Here is a 21,718-nt window from a genome sequence, read left to right on the forward strand (position 1 = left end):
ATAGAACTCATTTTTACAACTGGAGCAAAAATCTCATCAAAATCGATGCCTGGTTTCTGAGAAAAACCTTTTACTACCAATCAAGCTTTGTACCTCACTAGTTTGTCACCATCCTTTTTCAACTTGAACACCCATTTATTTTTTAATGACCTCTTCCCTGTTGAAAGTTTAACAAGATTATAAGTACCATTCTTTTGCAATGACTTCATCTCTTCTTTCATTGCTTTTAACCAGTGCTCTCTATCCGGAGTAGCCTGTACATCTTGGAAGCTTTTTGGCTCCCCTTCACTAGTAACTAAAATAAAATCTGAACTTGGATACCTGGTAGATGGCCTACGCTCTCTATTAGATCTCATGGGTTGAGACTCTACATCACTTGATGCTGAAGGTAGCTCTCCTTGCTTAACACTCTCAGGTAGAGAGGATTACTCCCCCTACTCAAAACTAATAGCATCTGGCTCATCACCAACTGTGGCTGGCTCATTCATATCCCCAAGTTCTGTTTCTGGCTTATTTTCACCATCTGTGGCTCCTTCCTGTGAAATCCCTGTCGATGTTGAAACATCACACTTAACAGTAACTTGTGTAGTCTTCTCATTTTTCTCAAGGTTTGCTATGGTTTCTTTTTCATGAAAGACCACATCTCTGCTTTTGACTGTCTTTCTCTTTACTAGATCCCATACCCTGTAACCAAATTCTTCATCACCATATCCTACAAACACACACTGTGTAGCTTTACTGTCAAGCTTTGACCTCTGCTCTTTTGGCACATGCATGAATGCTTTACACCCAAAAACTTTCAAGTGAGAGTATGAAGTATCTTTTCCTGTCCACACTCTTTCTGAAATGTCAAAGCCCAAAGAAACTGATGATGACTTGTTAAGTAAATAACAAGCTGTGTTGACTGCTTCACCTCAAAATGGCTTTGGTAATTTTATCATCCTCAACATACATCTGACTTTTTCCACAATGGTGCAATTCATTCTTTCAACTATACCATTATGCTACGGTGTTTCAGGTTCTGTCCTCTCATGCCTGATCTCATGCTTTGAGCAATACTCTTCAAAACCTTTAGATGTGTATTCTCCACCATTATCAGTTCGAATACACTTCAAGGGTAACCCTGTCATCCTTTCAACCATGGCATAAAATTTTTGAAAATACTGTAGTACCTGACTTTTGTATTTCAACATATACACCCAAGTCTTACGTGAAGCATCATCAATAAAAGTAACAAAATATCTGCTACCACCTAATGACTCAACCTCAATGAGACCACATACGTCAGAATAAATTAATTCAAATCTATTTTCTTTTCTCTGAGAACTTTTACGAAAAGAAACTCTATGATGCTTACCAAACAAACAATAATCACATGAATCGAGAGACATACCTTTGGTCAAGGAAATGAGAGAGTGCCTTGCCAAAACGTGTAACCCCTTTTCACTCATGTGTGCCAGCCTCTTGTGCCACAAGTTTGCTGAAACATCATTTTCAACGGTATTTACCTGGTTACCGTTCAATTGCATCCATATCTTATACATTGTGCAGCATAATTTTCCCCTTGCAACTACCATAGATCCTTTGAGAAGCTTTCACTGTCCATTCTTTTGTCGGCTTTCATATCCCTCATTATCAAGGACATTAATAGCAAGCAAGTTCATTCTCATATCTGGAATGTGTTTGACATCCCTCAAAGTCAACATGCAGCCTGTACTAATTTGTACAATAATATCACCAATCCCAACAATCTATGACACACTCTTGTTTCCCATCTTGGTACAACCAAAGTCTCCTGCTTTGTAAGTTGTAAACAACTCTCTTTTAGGAACAAAATGATATGCCGCTCCTGTGTCAACTATCCACTCAATGCCAGGATCACTAACATGATTACAATCACCATGTGTACAAATCAAAGTAACTGAATCACTATCTGAATTCACTGCTGCAACATTGCCATCATCTGAACTCTTGCCTTTTTCATCTTTTCGCTCTTGCTTTAAGATTCTACAGTTTCGTTTTATATGACCCGTCTTACCACAATGGAAACACTTCATTTTACCTCTAGATTTGGATCTATGTTTAGACTTACCACGACTTTTTGAGTCCTGACCTCTGTCGATGTTTCTACCCCTATTCTCTGTGACTAGAGCTTGATTTCCAAGGTCTACATCTTTTCGTCTCGTTTATTTATTAAGCATACTGTCCTTTACCATCTCCAATATCACCTTATAATCAGGAGCTGAATTAAGAACAGTCACAACTAGAGTATTCCAGCTGTCTGGCAATGAACCCAAAAGAAATAATACCTTCATTTCATCATCCATCTTAAGCTCCATAGTAGTCATTCGATTAAATATATCTTGAAAATCACTCAAGTGCTCTGTAACAGATCGTCCATCCCTGTACTGTAAAGTTACAATCTTTTTAACAAGCATAACTTTATTCATACCTGTTTTTCTCTCATACAATGCTACTAATTTTTCTCAAACAATGTGAGTATCTGATTCCTGCGCTACATGATGGAACACGCTGATATCAACCCATTTTCTGATTGTAGCCAGCATTTTCTACCTAGCTTCTTTCAGCTTTCATCTTTCATATCCGTTGGTTTAGCCGAATCTCCCAATACTGGCTCACACAAATCTTTGCAGTATAGATGATCCTCCATCATAGGCTTTCAAATTGAATAATTCGATGCTGTCAATTTTATCATGGAACCTGTATCACCTTTCATGATCTTAAACATAATTTACTTCTATCCTGGGTTGCTTCTGTATCGATGTCTCAAAATAACCCTCACTCTGATACCACTTGTTGCGCCTGAAGCAATAATCACAACAATACGAAGCAATAGACAGCAATCAATAATCAAATACGCAGGAAAAATAAAGCACACCAAGATTTACGTGGAAAACCCTCCAATGTAGAGGAAAAAAATCACGGGCCACCAGAAAAATCTTCACTATCAAATAATAGTTATACAAAGTTCTTCTCTAGCTAAAACTAGAGCTAATCAACAACTAGAGAAACAATTGGAGAAATCTTACCAAATAAGTGACTCAACAAATACACCATGGATTTGTTCCTAGAGAGCTTTAAAATCGATCTTCATCGTTCAGAATGTAGAACTCTGAATCATAAACCTCCTGACAAGGTTTCAACTCAATCGAACCACGAATTGACTTCCGTTCAACCAACTCTCCCTTCTCTTTTTTCTCTCTCTATTTTTCCTGGCTTTTCTTCTTTCTCTGCTTGGTTTTCGACACACACCTAAAACAATCCAACCTTTTTTTTTTATTAAGTAGCTAGGACTCTGTGTAAAATAAAATATCAAGGCCCATGACCTTTACTTGGTCCAAAACCACTTATATGGGACTGGACCCCATTTTTCTAACAGTTGGTTCACAAATTTGCGCATGAGCATTGATTTCATGATGATGCAAGTTTGTGGTGGGAGAGATGTCAATGGCTGAAGAACTCTTAGGAAAGCCAAATTGGAGCATTACACCATAATTAACAAGATTGTTTAACATGAGCCAAAAAAGGAAATGTGTATACTTGTTATGGTGGAGTACGTGGTTTTGGCTATGGAAGAAGACAATTGAGACAATGTGCATTGAAGAAATCCTACTTTGGAAGAAAGTGGGCTAGTTAATTTCGAGCAAAGGTGGAGATGTGTTAGTATTTGGCTTAAAATTCTAGACTTACTAGTATTCCATTTACACTTTACATTTGTTTTTAGGAGATTAAATCTAGACAATTGAAATTAGTTTGATGGGAAAGATTAAATCTACACTTAACACATATATACGAGTATAAATAATCATTTTATTCGAAGTCTAAATCAATTGCTCGCTTTAAGTCCGATTGTTCAATTATTTTATTTTATTTATTTGATTGATTTACTTTTATTGTATTTATCTTATTCTATCATTTTCTTTATTTATTTTATTTTATTTTATTAGTTTTAATTTCATTTATTTGTTTTTAAATTATCTGATTAACTATTTTTTTTTTATTTTTAAAAAGGGTGATAACTTGAAAAAATAAGAGGGGGGAAATCGAAATTATTGGTCAGAGTCCTGATAATCTCACGATTTGAAGACAAAGTTTTGAGAGATAATCTATGAGTTTTGAAACTCATTTGATCTTGAACACTTATCTCTGAAGGATTTTAGCTCTCTATAAATTAGAGGTAGACAGTGAACAATGAGGGAATCATCAGCAAACAACACAACAATTACACAAGAAAAAAAAAACCAGATAGCAATCCTCACAGAAACACAGGAACAACAAATATGGCAATCAGAGAGAAAGTAATCTAACAATACACAGTAACTAATATCCCAATCCCAGCCAAAATCACGGTGCCAACCTCAACTACCTTGCCCCCCTATCATCTGACCTTCACAAAATCAACACCTCTCGAAACCAACAAACTTAGGTCTTGCATATAGAGAAGAAATGGCCCCAACCAACAATCAACCACCGCCAGCCACAACCAAGCAACAATAACCCACAATACCAACCACAATCTACGAAAGCAAACCACCGAAGCAGAAGCTAAAACAGCCCTTCCATCGTCGACAACCTCACTAGCCACAAAAAGAATGAGCGCCACCAAAATCCATTGTCAAGAAGCCATAAAAAGAAAGAAGCAAAAGTCAGAAACAGAAACCCAGAAACAAAAAAAAAAAAAAAGATTTTTTGGGTTTTGGTTCGATTTTTCTTTAAGTGACCGGAGAAGGAGAGTTGCTCTTGAGGTTGGGTCCGTGACTCAAAACTGGATCTACGCGAATTTCATAACATTTTGAGAAATCGAACTAGAGCACGCGAAAAAGAAGCTCGCTACTTTAGCTTTAGATCTAGGCCATTTGAGGAAGATTTTCGAGAATTCGACCTTAAATTCGAAACGGTGAGGTTATTGGGAGCTTTCGGGTGGATATCGAGCTCCAACGGTGGTCAGTCGGTGGCTACTTGTGGTGGTACACAACAGTGGCATGTGGTGGTTATTCATCAAAATCTGGGAAATGAAGAAACTTGGTCGATTTTTGTCAATGGTAGAGAGAGAATGGAGGAAGCGGCCGTTAGAGAGAGAGAGAGAGAGAGAGAGAGGCAAAATGAAAAAATGACAAAAAGTTAACAAAGGACGAAGTTTATACAATTAATAAAACGACATCATATTTGGCAAGGAAAGCCAGTTCCTTTTTACCCTTTTCAAGGGTTTGCACGCCAGCTCATCTGAAGATCTGACCCAACCCCAATCTGCCTGCTGAGCCAATCCAACTATGAGCCATTGAAGCCGCGCCATTGAGCTGCTGAGCAGATTCTTTCAAGCTTCTAAACAATTAGATCAACCTTTACCCGAGTCGGTTTTGAGCTGCTGAACAAAGCCGAATATAGTTTTGGGTTTTTTTTTTTTTTTTTTTTTTTTTTTTTTTTTTTACATTTTTGTATTTTATCTGTGGAATAAAAATGGTTTAGTTTAAATAATAATAATAAATTTTTGAAAAAATAATTTTTTAATCCTATCAAATAATTAAAAAATTTAAGTTTTAGAATTATGAATTTTAATAAACGATTGAAAAATTTTATAATAAATTTTTTAAAAATTAATTTTTAATCTTATCAAATGATCGAAAAATTTAAATATTGAATTAAATTCTATAAATAATTGGAACACTTAATAAATTTTTAAAAAATAATTTTTTGATCTTATTAAATAATTAAATGATTCAAATTTTTGTTAAATTTTAACAAATTATTATAAGATTTAATAATTTTTTTAAAAAAAATTTTCGTAAGAAAGTTTTTAACAAAAATCTTACCAAATGATTGAAGTATATATTGATATAAAATTTCATCAAACGATTGAAAATTTTTATTATTTGTTTTTCAAAAAATGATTTATTAAAGACTATGTTAATGGATGAAAAGGTGGACAAATATTTTTGAAGATCTGACCCAATCACAATCTGCTTACTAAGTCAATCCAACTCTGAACCATTGAAGTTGTGCCATTGTGCTGCTGAGTCTATTCTTTCAAACTTCTAAACAATTAGACCAACCTTCACCTGAGTCGATTTTGAGCTGCTGAATCGAGCTGAATATAGTTTTGGTATTTTTTTTTTTTTTACATTTTTGTATTTTATTTGTGTAATAAAAATTGCTTAGTTTAAATAATAATAATAATAATAATAATAATAACTTTTGAAAAAAATAATTTTTTAATCCTATCAAATAATTGAAAGATTAAAATTTAGAATTATGAATTTTATCAAACGATTGAAAATTTTTCATAATAAATTTTAAAAAAATTGTTTTTAATCTTACCAAATGATTGAAAAATTTAAATCTCAAATTAAGTTACACCAAATGATTGGAACACCTAATAAATTTTAAAAAAATAATTTTTAGATCCTACCAAATAATTAAAGGATTCAAATTTTCATTAAATATTAACAAATTATTATAGGATTTAATGATTTTTTTTTAAAAAATAAAATTTTCATAAGAAAATTTTTAACAAAAATCTCACCAAATGATTGGAGTATATTTTGATATAAAATCTTATTAAACAATTAAAAAATTTTATTATTTGTTTTCAAAAAATGATTTATTAAAGAATATGTTAATGAATGAAAAGGTGCACATAAGTCTCTATAAATATTCCTAAGGTAAGAAACTATCTTAAAATTATTATCAAATTGGAATAATTTTAAGATCAATTGTCAATATTAAATTATTTGATAAAAATATAAATATATTTTTAAAGCTTGAGATAACTCAAAATTATCGGTATTATTTTTTAGATGAGCATTATAAGAATATTATAACATTGTTGAAATGTAACTAAATTCTCGTACCTAAATATGATTTTTTAGATTAAAATTTATCTTTCAAATATATCTAATTCAAATTTGAAATTTTTTTTAAAAATAAGATAAATTTAATTAATTAATCAATCATACTTAAATAAAAAAATTAGAAACTACCCTCTTTGTCGTGTATAACAATAAGTCCAAATTTCTGCACGTTACGACAATCAACTCTGTTCACGTATATGATATTATTCACTTAGATGGCATTGTGCATGTGTACGGAAAGAATGATCGCACGTGAAGTATTCTTCATCCCAACAAATGTGTCCAAGGATTGGGAAGAATTCCTAAACTCCTACAATTTGGCTGTACATCATAACTTTGACTTTAGGACAATACCATGTGTACTTTTTCAAGTTAGTGAAATCTCTTATTTCGTCGCACTGGACCCAGATTATGGCATTCCTAATGCAGCATTAGAATTTCTGCCTGAAGCTGTAACCATCGGAAATAGTTGTAAAGCCTTACTGGGTTGCTACAGTAAAAAAGTTACAAAACAATTATTAAAATTACAGAGTAAAATTTCAATTAGCATGTGCTGCCTCTGGGAAAAACACCAGAGTTTTTAGAGTACACTCTTATATATCAAATAAGTGGGCTGTCTTCAGCACAATGTAATGATTTGAATTATCGTCTGCCGCAAAAAGATGAATTCTATCATAAGGGTGTTGGTTATTGGGAATGTTTGTCGGATAGCATCCCAAGTCTTGATCTAAACCACCTTGGTTATCAGATTAGACCACTTCCAATAATCCAAAACAATGGCACTTTAGCAATAATAAAAGGAAAGGTTTGCTACGTTCTCCCAGGTATTAAAGTTCGCCAACTAAAAATTTATGAGGATCCAGACATGACCCTGCATTAAGAATTGTGTATAAGTAAATTGGTTCTGCAAAGACGGGATCACACGGGGTTTGTTAGGTTGTGATGATTGCTAATAACATCTTAGTACTCGCAATTGGAAAGAAATTGATGAGTTAGAATCTCAACGAAAAAAAGCTGGCGGATATGTCCTACAAAAGAAAAGGATTCACCCATGACATATGAAATATTATCCTTACGTTATTCCTTAGCTCCGTGTCTAGGATTTACCCACAAACCCTCAATTCCTTTTGAGCATCAAATGTCTTCTTTAAACTTTACCTTTCATCTTTTTAGGTGAGTTTCTGTTTTTGTTGTTAATCTTATTATTGTTAGCAACTTATATTTAGACATAGAAAAAGTTCTTGATTATTGTTCATGATCTTTTAGATTTGAAAGGACTTGCTTCAGACTTTTTCTAACCGTCGTAAAATATTATAACGTTGCTGAACCGACTAGTAATAAGCCAATAGAATTGTTATGGATATTTACAGAAAATAGAGTTAAGGAATGATAATTGATTGTTAAATGGGATGCATGTCTTATGATATAATCAAATGGAAGTTAGCTTGATAGCATCAATTTATTGTAAAGGCGTTGTTTTTTAATTAGTTTTACATATACAAAACTTAGTGGATAGCATCATACAACGTATAGTAGCAGTACTATGAGACTGGCAGCATGGACGGGCACCAACCCACTTCTTTCCCAACAATAGAAAAAAAATGTGGAAATTGAGGAATCAATAAATAAATGCTTGTGAGAGTACAGATAGTTTTGTCAAATTTTTTTCTTTCATATGTGTGTATATGCATTTTAAATATTTAAATTTAAGGTATGCTTTACTTCTTTATTTTTTTTAAAAAAAAACCTATATTAAAATTAATTATGTATTACTAGTTTTTTTTAAACCTATATTAAAATCAAAACCACCAGATTGGATCCTAAATGAATGATCTCCCAAAATTATTATAGATAGAATTTAGTATTTGGAAAAGGAATGGGCTTCAATTTACTGCACAAAAAGATTAATTTCATTTTACTTAATAATTACATAATTTTGATTCAATAATCCATTAGTTAAGTGTTTTTTTCTTTTTTTTTTTAATACATAATTGGTTATAATCTTGGGATAAAGGAAGGTGCTTATAATTTTTTTCACAAATACAAAACATATAGTAAAAAAATATTGGCATTGTTGGTATTTTAAAAAATCTATTTATTTTTATTTTATTTAATTATTATTGTTTATCCTTATTTGAAATTTAAAATAAAGTAATTTTTATATTTTTATAATAAAAATAAACAATAATTGAAATTCTTAATAGAAAATTTTTAATTTAGATGGAATATTCTATTTTCATGCATAGTTGCTTAGTATTGCATGAAAATTTTCATAGGATAATAAAATTGTATAAATAAATAAAATGAGAAATATGGAACGCCGTACCGGAAAATTTGGCTCTTTTCCCTCGAGACTTTTCCAAATTAATTGGCTGCTAGCATTTTTTTTTTTTTTTTTGCATATTAGACTTATAACAAAGCCCAAATCATTGTGAGAGGTTATGAAACAACCCAATTTTTTGGGGAGATGAAGGCCCATTGCTAACTTTCTATTCTATTCTAAGTGAGAGTTCTCAAATGGGCTAGCAGTGGCCCAGGGCTGCCTTGGTGTCTCCATATTTGAGCTGAATGGCCTATATAAGATTATAGGCTATCAAATTTGCAACTTTGGATCTCTTCAATTGTAAGAGTTCCGGGAGTTCCGGGCTCATCTGAGATGCAGAAGCCTAGAATTTGTGCTTGTGGCAATTAAGACAACAAAGAATAAGAAGTAAGGAAAAGGAATCAATGAAATTGAAAAGAACCAGAAATCCTTAGCGTTGAAACCGTGTGAGAATAGATAAGAGGAATCAATGAAAAGAGGCTGAAATCCTCAGTGTTGAAACCGTGCGAACTTAGGTTATTAAGAGAGAATATTGCTGATGTTAGATTACATGGAACAATGTGGAATTCCAGGATTGCTCGTAAATACAATTTTTTTTAATTATTTTTTTTTTTCGTTTTTTATTTTTTTTTATTTTTTTTATTTTTTTTATTTTTTTATTCTTTTCTTTTCTTTATTCGATTCAAGTTGACTAAGCATGAGTGCATTAAATACACTCTCCATAAAATCCAAAACCACCACCAACAGCCGCCGACAATAACTAACGCGTGAATATCAGCTTATCACGCCAATTAAAAAATAGGACTCGAATTCCTGATATCTAGGATTTGAATCCCAACAAACTCTATAAATAGAACTTGTAATCATGGAAGAAAACAATCGAAGAGACCCAAAAAGAAAAAAGAGTTTTCCAGAATAAAAAAGTGCTTTTAGAATTAAAATAAAATTTCTTTCTGTTAAAAAAATAACAAAATAAAAACCACACAGTCCTCCCCGTAGGGAGGAACCCAGCGCCGAAGAGGCTACCTAAAAAAAAAAATAGTTTTAGTTAAAAAAAATTGAAAGTTTGAGCTTCGATCTACACTTATCAGGGCTGTTTCTGACGAAAATAAAGTCGAATTTAGAAAGAGAACGAAAAAAGAAAGCTTTTGAGAGATTGTAAAATTTTTCGACCATCGGCGAGGGCGGCCTGTGACCGACGAACGGTGGCAGTGGCGACGGAGATGCGACTGACGGGCGATTTTTTTCTTTTTTTGGCTTACTAAGAAAAAAAGGTTTTTTTTTTTTCTGCTGAAGGAAAAAAATGAATGAAATTTTTTTTTTTTGACTTTTATATAAAGACTAAACCTAAAACGACTTCGTTTTGAGACCTGAAGATTAGCGCGTCAACCCGCAACTTGACTCAGGATCCGCGTAACTGATCCGACGGCCCGTTCTCCCTTTTGACCCTGACCAGTCCATATGAATATGACCAGACCGAACCGGACCGTGCCCGAACAGCTGAACAGACCCAGATCGAATTGCTAACGCCTAACCGGTCCAGACTAGCATTGACCGGACCGTTGACAGGTCCGATTTCAGGTAAAAAAAAATTTTTTCAAAGATTTTTTATATATATATTATTTTTGTTATTTTAATTATTATTATTGATATTTATGCATGTAAAAATGTTTAAATTTATCAAAATAAAATTTTATTGTTTTATAATATTAATTAATAATATAAAATTGATAAAAAAATAAGAAAAGGAAAATTTATCTTATGAAGAGATTCAAAGATATTTTGAGTAGTGATGCCTACGAAATCTCTAGGTGAAAAATTTTTTTTAAAAAATACTACCAGTATATTGAAGTATTTATAAAAAAAATTTTCAATACAATAAAAATTTTATTTTTTTTTAAAGTAATAAATAAAAATTGATTAATAAATTAAAAATATAAGTAATAAAAAGGAGAAGAAAATAAATTTTATCTAATGATGGGATTATAAGAGTATTTCAAGTAGAGATGCTTTAAGAAATCTCTAGGTGAGAAGATTTTTTGTAAAATATTTTCAATGTATTGGAATGTTTATAGAAAATCTTTAATATAATTAAATTTTTTTTCTTCAAAATTTCAATTAAAAATAAGTATTAATAAAATTTCTAACAAAAGAGAATAAAATGTGTGCATAAACATGATAACATTTTACATTGCATGCATGACATTTTTTACGAAAAGTAAGTTCAAACTCTGAGGATGAGATTCTTAGGTATTCCAAGAAACGATGTCTAAAAAATCTCTAGGTGAGAAAAAGTTCTTCTAATGTTACCAACGTACTGGAACATTTTAAGAATTATTTCAATAAAAAAGTTTTAATTTATTTTTTTTTAGAATAAAAATTTTTCTAATAAAAAAATCAAGAAAAATTATTTTTAAATACCGAAAATTAGATTATTTTTATCAAAATCAAAGGATAACACGTAGTTAATTGGTACCGTTTTTTTATGAGCACTGTAGGGGTGCTAATCCTTTTCCACGCGTAACCGACTTCTAAACCTAAATTGTTTCGCAGATCGTAAAATTATCTTTTTAATAAATTTTAAAACTTTATTAAAATGATATATTTTAATAAGTGATCAATTACACCTAATCAAAAAAATATTAATGGTGACTCCGTTATTTTTTATTTTATTTTTAAATTCTTGGACTGGCACAAAACCGATATTGCTAAAAAAATTTTTTGCTTTTTCTTAAACACATTTCAGTCCACATAATCCATGTCACCGAAGAAGCTCCTCCATCAGCCTTTACAAATATTCTCCAGGTCTTTTACAGGCAAGATAGTCTCTATTATGTTCTTAAAAAAAAAGGTTCATTCTTTTGAGTCAAAATCACTTTAGAGATCTTCATCTCGAAAAACATCAATTTCCCATCAACTAATGCTAGAATCATTGTTAAACTTTTAACTGACTGCAGATTCCATGGAGGCAAATTTCCACCATTGAATCATCCTCTTTATCTTCCCTATTTCCTCATGCTTTTCGGATAATCTAGATTTGAATGGAGCAGGCCTGTTTTGAAATACAAGTATTATACCCGGTAGAAAATAAGGAATAAATTCGAGGTGCAGAGCATATGGAATATATGGAGCCCCATAAAAAAATCTATTCTTTTTTGAAATCAAAGGTCTGGTGCTGGGGAATATATTACTATTCTTGTTTGTCTGCCAAGTGCATGAACTCTCCATTGAGGATTACTGATTCTAATTAGATTATCTTGATTTATTATTCTGATTTGAACTTAGCTACCATAATTGATCTAGTGCATCCTGGGAAATTCTCTCATCTATACACTCCAATTTTCCAAAATCTGTCCCTTCAAAAACATTTATTCATATTATTTGGAATAATTCGAACAAATTTTTAAAATCTTTTAGAATCAAAACAATGTTTGCTTCAATAATGAAGCAGGAACTTATCTCAAGTGGGGCATTCTTTGATCTGCCGTGGTCAGGCAATATCAACCATGTCTCACATTATTAAAATGAGCTTTTATGTCAAGAGCTTTTTCCCTTAGCTTCTTTGACAAATTGCAGTTAGACTTCTAGGATGAGATGGCCTAGAAAAGTAAATTTGTGTTCCTTGAATGCCTCCATTATCTTTTCTGGCTCACTTCAAGTTAAAAGACAGATATCTTATCAAAAATTAATATCAATGGCATTTAGATGAATTAAGACTTCGGGTTTTTTTTTTTATTATTATTGCATTAACCTATGTTAAAGTTTGCTATGAAAATCACAAAACTCATTCAAAAGCAGGTTATATAATTCTAATTCCCCGACACAACTGCTTACTCTATTCTTAAAACTCAAATAACACTAGAGGTGATAGAATGAATATGAACTCAAATTTAAGTAAATCCAAATTGATTTAAAAGTTAAACTTGAATTTGAAAAAATTTTGAATCCAAAATTATTTGAACTTATGATAAACCGAACCAAACATAAAAGAATTTAAAATAATTCAAATATAAATCATTTGAATCCGAAATGATCCGAAGACAAATCCTCAACTGTTTGCTCCCTCTTGTTAAGCACCAATGTCCCTTTAGTAATGTAATTGTCAATAGGTTTTGAGGTCGAGCTGGTAAAGCACGCGGCGGGACCAGATGTGGATGGGGTGGGAGAGGGGGGTCCAAATCAGAGAGGGACCTGTGCCACGTGTAGGGAGCAGATGTGGTGGTGTCTTGGGAGGAAGAAACACTAGGGAGTATCCATTAGGACCCTCGCACCACAAATCTCAGAGAAGGGGAAGCGAGAGCTGGTCAGAGAAAGGGAGAGAGAGGGCAGTAGGAGAGGTCCACAAGGTTTGCGGCAGAGCAAGCCATAGCCTAAAAATTACAGTAAACGTAAGGACTCTGGTAGAGTGTGGCAATTGATAAAAAGCTACAAGTAGTTGTTTTTTTTTATTTTTTCCTTGATAGGATAATGCTGGATTTTCTGAATTCGAAAGATCAAAATCAAATTAAATGAAAGACCAAATAAAAAAACAATAGTTGAAAAGAAAGGTCTCTGGCAATTTTTTGGTCCTCTTCTCCCTTCTTTTTTTAAGTTCTAGGTGACAGGAAAGCCTTGGTAGCACCTACACAGCACAGTTAAAAGTCCATAGTATTGAAACACTAAGCAGGATTCAATGTCAGATATATATATATATATATATCCAGGTTTTTTTTTTTTTTTCTTTCAAAAATATTTGTTGATTATAGTAATTTCTTTTGTAATGTCATATTTTTAATGTCAGCGTTGTAAAAGCAGAGTTGTTTCCCACATGCACGCCACTCGTAGAGCCTCCTTTTTGTGCTCCTCTACTTTTCCAAATTAAATCCATGCATCCATGGAAATTGAAATGAAACACACTTATGATTGAAATTTAGGATCAATTTTTTTATACTATCAAAACTAGAGGCGTGACAAAATGAATCCAAAGACCCGCCCCAAAAATAATCATAATCCAAACTCAATCAAACCTGAAAAAAAAATTCTAATTTTGAAAAAAAAATTAAATCCTTTTTAACTGTAAAAGTATATGATTCAAAATTCACAATGTGGTAGTAATAAGCATATGGAAGTCCTTGCAAGAGCAGTGGCAAAAGCAATGACAACAACAGAAGTACTGAAATCTGTTTGCATCAAATGTACAGAAATCATCATCGACAACTGAGATACAATAAATAAGTTCATACACAATCGCGTGTCTGACAATCACGTCTTCTTCATTGCAGTTGCAAAGACACTAGAATTTTCAAATGCATTTTTTAAAAAATATAAATATAGAGTAGTAATAAAAAAAAGGCTGAAGTTATTAATTGCGATTATCTAACCAGCAAGCAAGGGATGATATTTCTTTAAGTCGTGAAAGAAATTTTGTAGTGCTAAGTGAGCAAGTTTCAGGGCCACGTGATTGCAAACATAGAAGCCGCAGCCTGTGGCCTGTGATGGTATACGGACATGGTCACTATTGCACCTTCATTTGTTGCCTTGCTCCTATGGTTTGTCTTTAGACGATCAACAATTTAACATGTAATGCTGTCCCAATTAATCAACCCTGTTTGATTCGTTTAGGAACTTGATTAAGTAGAATCTCGATTTTAATACCATCTTCAAATACTCGATCTGAAACCAATTCATATTGTAAGTGAAAAATATTTTGATGGCCTTCGTTTGTTAATAAAGTATTAATCTATTAATTCAATTCACTGAAATTTAATTTATGATAATTTTAAATATAAAAAATTTATTATATAATAATTTTAGGCTCAATATTTTTACGCAACATGAGCCTCTAACTAAATTTTATAATTTTAAATATTATTTGTGATATAATATGAAATTCATACAAAAATAATAAAAGTAATTTAGTAAAATTTTAATAAAAATTATATATAAATTTGATAAAATTAAAAAATTATTTTTTGCGATTGGTATGTTAACGTAAATTATGATATAATAATTTTCATATTTTATTTATATTTAATATAAAATAAATATAATATAAATATATAAAGTAAAATACTTACCTTTATTGTACCCAACGTTAATGGATATCACTATTTAATAATTCAAGTCTGTCTGATTAGATTAGACCCCTTTAATCTTTGGTTAACATTTTAAATTACTATATTATTAAAAATAAAATTGAAAATAAAAATAATTCTGTTATTATCAGTCTATATAAGCATTTCTCTACGATGGTTCAGTTCTCTGAAGAAAACCTATTACGGTATGAATCCGTAACCATACCCTCTTTCTCTCTCTCTCTCCATCTTTTTTAAATCCTCCATTTATTTTCCCGAAAATTCACGTCAGTTTCCAGAGAACCAAAAGGAACTTTTAAACTTTTCAAATTTCATTCGGTCTTTCAGCTTTGAATGCCTTCAAAACGCTTTTCGTTATGGATTCGTTTGATTTCGATAACGTGAAAGCAGAGAAAGTTAAGGCTATGAGGAAGTACAATCGGCTTCGAAGCTTAGCTGAGGTGTTTCGTTTTTTGGAATTGCTTTTGGCTTTGCTGTTTTTAGCATGGACCTTCGACCGCGTGCCTCTCGCCGTCAAAATCTCCGGCGAGTTCTTTTTGAAACTCGGCAGCGTCATCGCGAGTCCGCTCTTTGTTTTCTTCGTCTGTAACGTCATCATCGTTACTCTCATTGCTAAGTCCGGCATCTTTTCCGCCATTAACAATGCCGATTCCAAACTTTACGAGGAAATCATCAAAAACGCTGAGAATCGCTCCAAATCGGGGTCTCAAGAAGGGATTGTGTATCAAGACAAAGAGATTATCTCTGAAGTGAACACATGTACTAGCAATTGCGAGGAAATGGAGCCGGAGTCAGAGTCAGAGTCAGAGTCAGAGTCCGAGTCGAACTCCGGTGCTGAGGTAGATAACCCCAGAGTGTATAGGAGGAGCAAGTCAGAGAAGTTGGTGATAAAAAAGAGTGAGGAAGTTAAGAAGAAACTACGACGATCGGAGACCCAGAATTGCCAAAAAATTGAAAATATCGACGAGAAATTGTTTCCAGAAGACGAATTGAGCAATGAAGAGTTTCAACGAACGATCGAAGATTTTATCGCCAAACAGTTGAGGTTTCGCCGAGCAGAGTCTCTGTCTATCGTTCTTCAAAGCCAAGCTTGAAAAAAAAAAGTTTTTGTAAATTTTAACCACAATAATAGAAAAAAAAAAAAAAGGATAAGTGTTTGTTAGGGTTTTTTTTTTTTTGTTAAAAAAGCCAAAATCCTTCTTATGGTATGGCTGTACAGTGGAAAATAAGAATGAAGTGATTAGTAATTACCACATTATTTTTGTTAACAAATAATATTAGCATGCGCTATTCATTCATTTTTTAAATTTGGTTTTATTTTTTTCCCACAGTTTTAGGTATTATAATGGTGAAAAGTGAAAAAGAAAAAAAAAATTGAATTTATTCAAAATTGGAACGAATATGCTTGGCTAAGCTATTAATGGTTGATCCAATTTCATCTCAGAATGATCCAACTTTTTTAAATGTCACCTTTTTGTTGCTCTTGCACTTTTTCATTTTTAATGTTTCATAAGAAACAAAGAAAATGGCAAAGCAAATAGAAAAGAGAGAAAAACATTGTTTTTTTTTTTTTTTTTTTTTTAAATACGATACGAGGGATTAAAATTAAAACCATTACACCACTATTGAAAGAATTGAAATTGAAAGAAAATAAAATTTATAAATTTAATCATTTTCTTTTTTTAATTTTTAATTTTCCCTTTATTTTCTTTTTCCTCTTACTAAAATTTTTTTGACAACTTAGTGAAAAAAATTCCATATCGTCATTACTGCATTTTATAATTGGACCCTTATAAATATTTGACAAATTATAAGGCGAATTTTGGAGCTCAATACAAATATAGCATTAACACAAATAAAGTAAATTTGGAGTTTAATACAAACTATTGAAATCTCCCTTGTTCCGTTACGGGCAGTATGATATTTTTTATTTTTAAAAAGTATAAATTAATAAAATTTTTTATTTTAAAATTATAAAAATAAGTATTTTAAATTAAAGAATTTTTACAAATATAATATTTATTTTAAGTTTTTCTTTCTTTTTATTTTTCCTTTTCATAGATTGCTTTTTTTTTTTCTTTCATCAAAAGATTCAAAGTTGTTTCGCCTCATTTTAAAGATATAAATTGATAAAACTAATGTAAATACTTGATAACATTTTAATTTTTTCACAAAAAATATTAAAATATTTAAGAATAAAATATAGAAAAGAAAAAAACACATAAATCCATACAAAAAATAAAAAATAAAAACTACTTTATACACAAAAATCCAAAATTATATTAGCCCAACAAATTATTTTTGTTTTCAAAAACCTAAAAGCCATTTAACTATGTAATATAAAAAATACCCATCCACTTTAAAAATATTTCAGCTACACCTGTCAATAAGATAAATTATGTAATTAACTTTCATTTAATATAAGATATAGCATGAGTTAATATGATTGCGATGAGACCCAAGTAAGCATATGGAAACATATAGTGGTTAGTTAAGCAATCAAGTCATACTTACAATCCACCTTTTGTTGCTTTAGGCATTTTTGAATTTTGATCAGATTAAACTCAGTTTTTAGTAAAAGTTCCAAAGTTGTCTTCTTTTGTAGGAATGATTGATAGTCTAATCAATCAACCAATTTTTATTTTTTGTTTTACTTTATAAGTGCAAATTACCCCACTAAGAATAATTTATACGTTCTTCCTTAAGCAACACAATTTAGTGCTTAATAGCATCATTCATTATCCAATAATTTTTAAAGCCAAAGTCTTCTTTTATTCACTTTCATTTTCTCTGAAATCTCTAAAGGGTGAAATCACTTTTGCTTTTCCCCTGGTGATCTTTTGTTTTTGCCTAACTTTATTTCTTTCCTCCACCTCTTCTTACCCTTTTCGATTTTGGTGATGATGATTAATTCCACCATGAAAAACAATTGGGGCTGCTTAAATTTTGCTATTCTCACTTGATTTTGAAAAGTGATTTTTTCACCCAACTTTTGCTTTTAATATTCATCAAAACATATATTATTTTGCATTAATAAACTTTTAATCTTCTCCTTAATCCCAAGCAAAAATGTCAAAACAAAACACTTTGCTTTGCCCCTTCTCTTTTGCTTGAAATCTTTTATATGTTTTTTCTTTTGCCCAAAATGTGCCAAAGGAAGGTTTGTCGGGTTGTTCTAATATGGAGTCAATTGTGGTGGGTGCCTTCCAACAGACATTGCCTTTGGTAAGAGTATATATTCTTTTTCCTTGTAGGGTTTCATTTGTAATTCAGCAGCTTGCAATTATGGATTTAATAATTTTATTTAATTTGCCTCTCTTGTTCCTTTCTTTTTATACAATCTTGGGAGACCTTTCAATTCCTATCACTTAAATGGTACTCATAATTCACTCTTAATGAAGATTTCCTACTTCATTTCCACCATTTATAAATGAGATTAGGCTATATGTATAAAAATCATTTCTTTCTTTTCTTAATGATTTTCACCCATTATTATATGAAACTTGGTATTTTCAATGTTATTTTTAATTTTTCTTTCCCTAAAAATTTTTTTGAATGTATCTCACTTTAATGAATGGGGAGGAAAACAATAAAAATGCTCACTTGAATACATTGTTTTTTGTCAGTCAAAAGGTTTTAATCACAATAATTGAAGGAATTTTTATGACACATTTGACTAATTGTAGTTGATCCAATAGGCATCCATTCCTGAAGAATTAAAAAAAATTCTGCCTTGCAGACTTCTCTAAATCAACAAAATTTGATCAGTTTTTGTTTTTGCTTTCTATCAACTGCATGGTGATTTAAAATTAGTTTTTAAAAATAAATTTTCTCCAAACCCACTTCTTTTAATTAAATTAATCAATTATTAAGTAGGATAAATTCGAATAATATTTTAAGCAAGAAGGCACAGACAAATTTAGGTTTGGATTTTAGGAACTTTATCCCACAGAGGCAACAAAATCTATTTGATGTAAGTAATTATATTTATTATGTGGTGCCTTTCCCCCATTATTTTAATGGGGTGGTTTTAGTGACAATAAGAGAAAGCATCTATTCTCTCAAGTCAGCAGCATTGGCCAGTTATTCCTAAATAAAAATGAAAAAGAGGCTACACTATCACCAATTTTGAGAATAAATTCTCTTCTCCTTTTGCTTTTCAAAGCCTAAGTTCACAGTTGTTGGGTTTCTAGAAGGGTTAATAGGCCTTTTCTTGCATCGGATTTCAGTTTTATATATATATATATATATATATCCTTAACCCAGATAATATAGATTAATGTAGCTAAATCTTGGTTGCTGTTCTGATTCTGACATAGTGGGCTCTACTTGATAAAAACATGAATGAACATGACCATAAAAGAAGATAAATTCTTTAATTTAGTGAATCCAGGAGTGGCTGGGAATTCAAACCTTACCTAATTGTTGTTTTAATTATATTTTTTTTCTCTAATACAATTCAAAGGTATTTTTAGATTTGGCCTTGCCTTTTGAATGATCTTAAAAGTACATATTTCACTTCAACTTCGTGTACTCAGAATTTTAGAATGATCTGGTTAACAAAAAAAAAAATTAAAACTTGTTTTCTCACCAATTGAATTAACCCATGAATGAATACATATTTAATCGGTTTTCATCTTTAGGATACCTAATAGTCAAGTCAAAAAGTTGGTTTAACTCAACCAATTTTGGTTTTTGCTTGGTGGTTACTTGCACTATAATTGTGCAATCAAAGTGAATCCACAAATCGTCTAAATGTCCATTTTTGCCAAGGGTGTAATTTTGTTTTGAAGCACTTTCATGATGGGTTTGAAATCCCCTAGCACAGACTAAAAAAATGACAGGGTTAAACCTTCTTTGATTCCTTTTCCCTTATTGGTTTCTTGTAACTTTTTCTGTCTGGGAAAGCACCCATCTAAATCATCCTGATTTTTATGCAATTATCATTCCCAAAATTTACACTATGGCAGAAAATTCAAACTTTCATCATCAAATTCAAAGCATCTACAGTTCCCTCATTACCCAAAATCCAAACAAATTTCAGGCTTTCAGGAGTGCTTGGAATACCCCATAGCTTGCAATCATGGGAGAAAGACACAGCAGAAGGTGAACAGATGCCCACTGAGCCAACAAATGCAGGGAGTTGAGACAAAATATCCCAACTCATGTACAGCAAAACATCACGGATCATGTTGTAGTCCAATTGTCCAAAAGCTTGGAACGTAAATGTCCATACCTTGCATCTAAAACACATTGGGACTCTCAATCTTTGTTGTCATTGACAAGAAACCAATTACAGTATCCTAATGGAGATTGTGCCCACTATTCCACACAATCTCTCATGCCTTGTGTCTCGCAAATAACAATCACTCTTTCAACTTGGCTAAAGGCCCCCTCTATAAATGGTGGCAAAAGAGAAGCAAAAAGAAAGGAACTGAGCCCCCCCTCCACCATCAAACTCATTATAAAAACATAGAAAGACAAACTAAAAGCATTGATTTATTTGTATCGGTTATCCAGTTGGCCAAATTTGGTAATTGGTAGCTGCTTAATTGGATAACAAAAATGTCGGTTTGGAAGACATTTTTCTCCCGAACTTTGAATGAGAAAAAAGATTTGGTTTGATGGGATTCAAATAAGTAAAACTATTTGTTCAGATTGCCTAGTGCAATCTAACTCTTAAAGGCAATAGAGAAGGTTGTAGGCTTTAACATAGTCAGCCATTTATGTTAAGGCAATTAAAGACCTCATGGCTTTTATAGTAGTGAAGGCTCTGGAGTCTGGAGGACTTTTATTCAAGAGCCGGGGTCTCAGGTGTAGTCTGTCTGACTCTCTTGAATGTTGGTTTGTATAATTGAATAGCATGTCCGATGCCTAAGCTAAGCTTATGTTTTACCAATCTTCACCCTGATAATTGCATGTGCATTTACCATGATAATATATGGTGGAAATGTCCGTTGAATTTTAAGTCACTGACAACTAGGAAAAAAATCTCATGCATGTTATATATATGTTTGTGGTTGCTTAAAATGCTAAACAAAAATTTAATTCATGTTCCCCATACTATTAATTTTACATCCTGAGTTCCTGACCTTTGTTATTACCTTTTACCTCTGCTGTTTTTGTCTGCAATTGACTTTCAGAATGATTTCAAAATCCCAGTTCATGGCCCTGGGTTACTTCTATGATTTGTTTTCAGAGTCATCAGTTTGGCAGGGGAAGATAAAGGGCTAAGCATGGTACAACAATATGAGAGAACTGCTATATTTTTCTCTAAACTGATCAGTTTGAACTTTGAACTAATGATTTCAGCATATTTAAGCTGCAGCCTGTCTCTATCAGAATAAAGAAAAGAGATGGCTGATTCAAAAACATTAAAAATCTCTTTCAGATACTGAAATCAAGGAGCGGATACATGGAATAATGCATAGAAATTATCAGTTCAAATTTCT

General features: G+C 31.8%; 1 protein-coding gene across 1 annotated transcript; it reads left to right on the forward strand.

Annotated features, from left to right (window-relative positions):
• Positions 1 to 15,440: 15,440 nt before the first annotated feature.
• On the forward strand, positions 15,441 to 16,541 carry LOC111293270 (uncharacterized). Its single transcript, XM_022886064.2, has one exon. It carries the CDS (start codon positions 15,623 to 15,625, stop codon positions 16,358 to 16,360), a length of 738 nt encoding a protein of 245 aa, XP_022741799.2. The 5' UTR covers positions 15,441 to 15,622; the 3' UTR covers positions 16,361 to 16,541.
• Positions 16,542 to 21,718: the final 5,177 nt, after the last annotated feature.

Source organism: Durio zibethinus, chromosome 10, assembly GCF_047325235.1.
Source record: "Durio zibethinus cultivar Kanyao isolate XHJ-2024 chromosome 10, ASM4732523v1, whole genome shotgun sequence".
NCBI classification, from domain to species: Eukaryota; Viridiplantae; Streptophyta; class Magnoliopsida; order Malvales; family Malvaceae; genus Durio; species Durio zibethinus.

Bases quoted from the DNA above. Each gene is read 5' to 3' on its own strand.
- LOC111293270 (XM_022886064.2), top strand. From the start codon at position 15,623: ATGGATTCGTTTGATTTCGATAACGTGAAAGCAGAGAAAGTTAAGGCT.